Raw genomic sequence first — 7,220 nt, forward strand, 5'->3', positions numbered from 1 at the left:
TCTTCTTTTTGCTAACATTTCTTTTTCAGTATTCCTTTTTGAGTTTTTTGGTGCCAAACCCAATAAAGAACCCAAGGTTCTGTTATCAACTTATCCTTCGGCGTGCATTCTCTAGTTGATCGCTGCAAACGAACCATCTTAACACAATCCTTTTTCTGGACCAAAAAATGCAACAGAAACAGATGGAATGGGTCAAAACTAGAGGCCTACACTCTACCAGAAAGCGTTAAAACAAACGAGGATGCATCTCATGAAGTCCTTGAACACCGTCAGCATGTTAAACTTCTTGGTCCCAAAGCGCGCCTATGTAGATCAATAGTCCCTATCTCAAACAAAGAAAACACCAGGAAGGGAGACTAGCTCAAACAAGCGAGCTGAAGTCAGAATGGTGAAAGCTGGAGCTTTAATTTAGAATCTTCAATCAAACAATGCCCCGCGTACATCAAGCAAGATTGTGGCAGATGAACATGTTTTCGTGGCAAGCTGCAGTCACTAGAGTGTTGGCGTTCAGGCGCCGTGTGGATAGTTGCATGACTTACTACTATCAACACAAGCTACAATGAATTTAAAATCAGTAGGCAAACTTGGAGAAGAGATCCACAGGAGGTTACGCTGATGATTTCAGAGAGAAGTACCGCATAAACTACGCATTACAGATTTTCGGACTAAAATCCACACAGGAAAGTGCAGAACAGGTACTTCAAATGGCATCAGAAACATGCTGGAGTTACTTATTGCAATCATCCTAATCCGGAAACATCTTCCTTGGAACAAATTCATTGACGAAGGTATCCAAGTCCGAGCAAAACATCAGTTATACCCAGGAAGCTATCAGCGACATGTTACTGCAAACCCACGCAAAGATCGCTACTATAGTTGCTCCATATCAGCTTCAGTGGTGTAGGCAGGGTGGAGAGTGTGGCCAGCTACAGGTTCGACATGAATCCATTTCCTGCCAGTCAGCTTATTCCGCTCGAACCGCACATGGCCTTCTTTCAGAGAGAAGAGAGTGTGATCCTTCCCCATGCCAACATAGTTTCCAGGATGGAAGCGGGTTCCTCTTTGGCGTACGATGATGTTTCCTGGTTCCACTTTCTGAAAAAAAAAAGACAAGTGTAAGTGTTGGAGAGCAGTATGACATATTTTCCCCTTTTTTCTATACTAAGGAGATGAAGACACGTGAGTGCCAATATATGACAAGATACCAAAAAAATCAAAACTCTTAACTATTTTCACGTGATTTTGGAGGTTATTCATGCAATCTCGTTCAAGGCATCGTCAAGAAGAAACATTAAAACCGTAAGGAGCATCTTAAGATGGTACCTCTCCCCCAAATTTCTTAACACCCAAATATTTGGGGTTAGAGTCGCGGCCATTTTTTGTCGATCCAGCAGTCTTTTTCGTGGCCCAACGCCTAAACACCAAGCTCAGTCCTCCAGATGCCTCTGGAATCAAGTACACACAAGAAATTAAGTCCACTTGTGAAGAAAAACGAGAAGATCCAAGTTTTGAAATTTCGATATCACAAACTGCAAAATCATCACCTGTTGTGCTAGTGTACACCGGAACATTTGAGATCAGTTCTTTGACATTCACTCTCCTGAAAACTGATGAGAGAGCCATCTTGCTTGCCCAAATTTACCTGTAACTAAAAGAATTCTCTCAAATATAGATAATACTGTAGTACGGGGGGGAAAAGTGGGCTTATGCATCTTGTCCTTTTTAGCCTTCCATGCTGAATAGATTTTACGTTAGGTTGCTCTACTTTTACTAAGCCAAAGAGTCAACCTTACAAATGCCCACAAGCCCTCCAATAACCTCAGTTGTGCGTTGTGATATGCTAGCTAGTACTTTGGAGCTTTCCTGTTAACTTTTCTTCATTCGTGTGGGAAATTTGATTTCACAGAGAACTAGATGCGGCATGAAAGTACAAAGGAGATGAACAAAAGAAAAAAAGAGAACATTATGTGTTTATCTTCAGTATGAACAATTTCTGTTTTTGTTTTATACAGATATTAAGTCCCAAAATTTATGTGTTATACATATATCTGCACAAAACTGGATCAGAAACACTGAAATCATAGTTTTATTTTATCAGAAGAAGAAGAATGTCCTTAATGGTGATAAATACAAGTAACAAGTTGCAGATCCACTGCAAATATAACACTTTTTAAACAATAAAAGCCCCCGAAGGGCCTGGAAACTTCATTTAAAAAGGTGGAGGGTATAATTTTACAATAAGGCCCTGAGCGGAACCCGAATATGTACACACATGTCCTTGTAAACTATGAATCGCACCCCAGAAGAAATGACGTCGGTCCAGGAAACGCAATCGAGTCCTTGAGCTCTGCCACCATGCCACCAGATGCGGCCGGCCATGACGCAGCCGGGCGCGAAACCACTTGGGGCGCCGGAGGCAGCAGAATCCACCGCATCGGAGCTGAGGAAGATTCTCACTCAGAGGACGAACGGCCTCGAGAAAACCAAACTCGAGTGCAGCTGGACCAAGCTTGCGGTCTAAGAGCAACTCTAACAGAGCCCGTAAATGCCGCCGGAACTGAATTTTTCCGGCGGATTTACGGGTTTGGGCCGAAAGCGTTGATACAACGCCTGAATCGGAGGCCCGGCCCCTAAAACTTTCTCGGGGGCCCGAGAAAGTGAGCGCGCGACCCCTATTTATACAGGCCGCGGAGTGGAGTTGGGTTACAAAACCCTACTCCCCGCCGCCGCGTCCGCTTCCTCTGCCACGTGCGCTTCCACTTCCGGCGAGAAATCACGTCGTTGCCGCCCCCGCATCGTCTCTTCCGCGACCTCCACCGCGACCGCATGGCTGGCGCCGGCAGCGGCGGGAGGGGAGGCGGGCGAATTGGAGGCAACAACTCGCCGCCCCCCCCCCCCCCGTCTTCCGCTCGGAGGCCGAACGGCGGAAATGGAACCGCTTGGAGGGCGCGCGGAAGCGGACGGTGGACAAACTGGGAAGCTCACCCGCTACGCCAATAGCGGTGAGGGCTCTTCCTCCGGCGCGTCGGGCCGTACCCTTGCGCCGCCCGTCGAGGACAGCACCGACGAGGAGGAGGAGGAGGCGGCGCCGGCGCGCACCGTATTCAACTAGGCGGACTACGTCCTCAACGACGACGAGGGGGCGACGACGATCCAACAAGTCGCCGTCATTTCGGAGGCCGAGGGGGATGCACGCTTCCGCCGCGAGGAGGCGACGGCGTCCGTCAGGTGCGCACGTACGAGGCGTCGCAGAAGGAGGCCACCACCCGCCGCATGAAGCAGGAGGTCTTCGACCTCGACTCCGAATAGGTCGCCGACGGCGGCGTCCTCCGCCGCGCATAGAAGCTCCCGTGGGGCCAAAAATTAGCTAAGTTTAGGTCGCGTGGCGGATCAGTTCTATATGTAAATGTATTTTGCAATAGCAACTATGCAACTATGCAGTTCGAAACTCACTTTTCTGAACTTGTTTGCGATGATCAGTTCTACCGCCATATTTGAATTTCGTTTTTTCGTTCCAAATATGGGTGTTGTTCTGTGCCACCTCCGAATCCGCTCGAAAATTGATTTTCGGGAGACTGAACTTCCGTTTTTCAGTTTGTCTGTTTAAGGGCTCTGTTAGAGATGCTCTAAGGTCGCCACTTGGGATTTTCTACGGAAGAATCAGTCTAAAGAGAATCCGAGACCCCCCCCCCCCCCAATGCGGAGCCGCAAAGCCCAAACCCGACCTAGTTCTTCCATCGCCACAATGGCAAAAACCAGACGAATCCTCTGCTTTTGCTTGACAGCTCCATCTACAGCACCTGCTCCCAAACGCAGAAGAGAGCGCATCTCCGCGTCGATTCCCCTCTCGCCTCTATGGCTGGCCGGGGGGAATCAGCACAGCACCGCGCTTGTTACCGCCTCACCCCTCCCCCTCGCCGCCGCGGCCGGCCAGGAGGAGCAGGGCAGCCTCCAACAGCTGCATCAGAAGAAGGCTCCTAAAGGACCCTTTATTTGCTGAGATCCCAGCCATGGGCGAGTTCGCCGCCTGTTCCGACTGCCGGAGCACGATGTCGCCGCCACTCAACCACCGGATGCGCTAGGTCCGGGTCAAAGACTCAGACGCCCTACTCCAAACCTATGTTGCCTGGATACGGCGATACGGATACGGATACCGCGATACGGCGATACAGCGATTTTTCAAAAACACGGATACGGGGATACGTTTGTATATATATAATATAGATTAATGATATATACAAATTATGTATTTTTGTACTAGAATGAGAATTACTATATAGAAGCATATGAGTACCATGAGTCCATGACAAGGTTGTTTGACCGAAAAGCTTGGCAATTCCAGCGATGCAGCCTTCTCTTAGTTGTCAAAAACATCAGCAAGATGGAAGAACAATTACATCACAAAAATAATTTGATGTTAGGTACTGACAATCTCACCATTAGTACACAAACACTTCCCAACAGTGCAATAGTGCACGGTAAGTTTGATAGCACCACATGAATCACAACTTGGCAAGTTGGAACTTTGAATAATTATTCATATGTCTCTACCCATTCAGTCCAGTGAACTACATTCCAATTCAGTTTTATACTTCTATCCCATTCAATCCAGTGAACTACATTCCAGATTTATCTAAAAAAACAAGATTCTAGCAGTGTGGTCTCATCTGATACATAGCACAACAAAATCAAGCCAGCAGTTCATCTACACAGTGCAGCGACGGATGACGCCAGCGGAATTCAGGAAGCCAGGAAAATTAACTCGGACAGAGCGTCAGGACCAAGAAGAAACAGAGAAGAGATGGGAGGAGGGGAAGTGGACCTGCACAATGCAGCGGCGGGCGGCGGAGGATCTGCTCAGCGGCTGGACCTTTCCTCCGGTGCGGCGGCGCAGCAGCAGAGGTGGCCGGAGATCTCCTGCAGTGTGGCGGCGCATGATGCCCTGGTCGCTGGGTCGGGAGGTGAGTAGACAGAAAGGGGATGGGTTTGGGTTGCTGTATAAATCGATGGGTTAGGGTATTCCCGTATCCCAGCCGTATCGTGCGGGTATCCGCTGCGTATCCGATTTATTATCTTTTTTCTAGAAAATGGAAAATCGCTGGATACGTACGAGATACGTATCCGGCCGTGTCCGGCCGTATCCTCGTATCCAAACGTATCTAACCCCCGATACGTGAGTTTTTGCCCGTATCCGTGCAACAGAGCTCCAAACTACCGGCACAGGGCCAAAAAACCTAGATCTACAGCTAGGAGCTACTCCGGCGCCTCCCATGCGCCATCTCTGACCGGCAAAGCCGCCGGAGAAGGCTCAGGGTCGGCCCAGTCTCTCTTCGTCAACGCTCAGAAAGGGGGAGTGGAGGATGGGCGGTGCTGTGCAGTGGGGAAGAAAGGGATTGGGAGCAAATATAACACATGGTATCCAAGATATCTAAACCAGAAGCAGAATGAAGCCTCAAAATTGATGAAATGTATATCGTAGTTGCATGCAACATCAGGGACTAGTCAGAAAACTGCTTTCAATCAAGCAACTGTGGGGAGCTCTCTGTCTTGCCTGGACCACCAACTAACGTATTTCATGATTGAGACTTGATCAAAACAACAAGTGCTAAATCAGTTATTTTTTATTAAAGTAAACAGATAATAGTATTGCGTTGCAGAAAAGAAAAGATGCCATTTTTTACTGAAAATTAAATTTCTAATTTCCCCTCGTTTCATCACCACTTGTCAATGAAGCCCATATTACTGCACATGAAGCAAGAGCAAACTTTTATCAACAAAATATGAGCCTGTCTCGGTTACTGAGCAACACTAAGAAGTCCAGATACCCAAAAGCAAGACTGCTGATGCAATGAGAAATGACGTTATGTTATGATACCGCAACGAAGAAGAAGAAGATATGAAGGCTTCTCCCAGGTGCAATCAATCAGAAAGCAAGTCTTGGCGCAGAAAAAGATAGGCGCTTTCAGCGAGCAAACCAAGGTATTCGGCCTTCATCGCCGGTCGTCGCTGACCAGGCATTTCACCGAACATGTGGTGGTCAGAGCAGGTCCAATGTCCCCGTGCAGCCACCTTCGACCGAAAGAAACATCCCAGCACGCCCAAAGGATGATGCACTACGAGCAACATGTGTCTATGATCTAATGCATCAAGATTTCCTTCCAAACCGCCGTTGGTCGATCGAATCGGGAACACCGGCCGGAAGAAGCACTCACCCTTGGGTCCCAGCCTCCCAGGTGCGACGGCAAGCGAACAAAAGGAATACCAGAGAGGGGGGAGGGAGGGAGAGACGAGCAGAGGAGGAGAAGTCACCTCTCAGAACCGGCACCGCCACCGCGGACGCTGCCGCCGCCGCCGCGCAGCAGTGATCTAGAAAAAGGAAGGAGACGGGGTTGGGAGGGGAGCTCGCCGTTTGGTGCTTATGGGCCAGGATCAGCCGGCCGGCCCAAAATCTGTATAAGCATCGTGGCGCCGAAAAGCGGCCCAGTTAAAGCTCCGATAGACGGCATTCCTCAAGGGCGCGTTTGGTTGCCTGGGCAGTAAATCTGCATGCCTCGCCAGTGAGATGGGACGCATTGCGCGTCGCGAATGGACCATGGGTTATTTTTGGTGGGTCGTTTGGTAGCCTGTGCGACCTTTCGTGCGCCAGAGAAGGAACCCAGACCCCATCGTTTGGTTGCCCGTTTTCAGCCCATCTTGCACGCAGGAAAACAGGAGTCTGCTATTTGGTTGCTCAAATCACAAGTCTATATCCTTACCACAATTCAAATCGGGTGAGATTGTCATGCCATGGCATCTTACATACGATCAGAGACCACTCAGAAGAACAAGATCCTCACGATCACCACGATGAGGAAGGCGATGATGTAATCTTTCACCCGGCTGGGACGTACCTCCGCGGTGCTCCTTGGAGAGCATGTACTTCCTCCGCGGCAGGCTGTGCTAATGGCACTTGCCTCATCGATGGCATGATCTTCCTGCAGCTCCTCTTCCAGGAAGCTGAGGTACTCTTGTTGTGCCTCCTCCAATGTTGCATATCCTCGGTAGCTGTTGTTGGAGTAGCCATTGACCTGATCTTGACACACTCTCCATGAGTTGTAGATTCCTCGAACCCGCCCGCGAAACACCACATACCACTAGCATGGGAAAAGAAGTTAGCAATCACAACAATAAAGCAATTCAGAAATGAGCAATAGAACAAGACAAGTGTTGACAACAAATCT

The 7,220-nt window shown here is 48.9% G+C and overlaps 1 protein-coding gene across 2 annotated transcripts; it reads right to left on the bottom strand.

The window, feature by feature from the left end:
• Positions 1–602: 602 nt before the first annotated feature.
• On the bottom strand, positions 603–6,417 carry LOC124675505 (50S ribosomal protein L27-like). 2 transcript variants are annotated; one of them, XM_047211585.1, is made up of 4 exons: positions 6,310–6,417; positions 1,545–1,648; positions 1,324–1,445; positions 603–1,095 (listed from the first exon to the last, which is right to left on the bottom strand). In XM_047211585.1, the coding sequence occupies exons 2-4, from the start codon at positions 1,621–1,623 to the stop codon at positions 871–873; spliced, it is 426 nt and encodes a 141-aa protein (XP_047067541.1). In that variant the 5' UTR covers positions 1,624–1,648; positions 6,310–6,417; the 3' UTR covers positions 603–870. The 2 variants fall into 2 exon arrangements, with proteins under 2 accessions (XP_047067541.1, XP_047067540.1); XM_047211584.1 differs by having other exon boundaries at positions 1,545–1,642; positions 6,310–6,412.
• Between the last annotated feature and the right edge of the window lie 803 nt (positions 6,418–7,220).

This window comes from Lolium rigidum, chromosome 7, assembly GCF_022539505.1.
Source record: "Lolium rigidum isolate FL_2022 chromosome 7, APGP_CSIRO_Lrig_0.1, whole genome shotgun sequence".
Lineage (NCBI taxonomy): Eukaryota > Viridiplantae > Streptophyta > Magnoliopsida > Poales > Poaceae > Lolium > Lolium rigidum.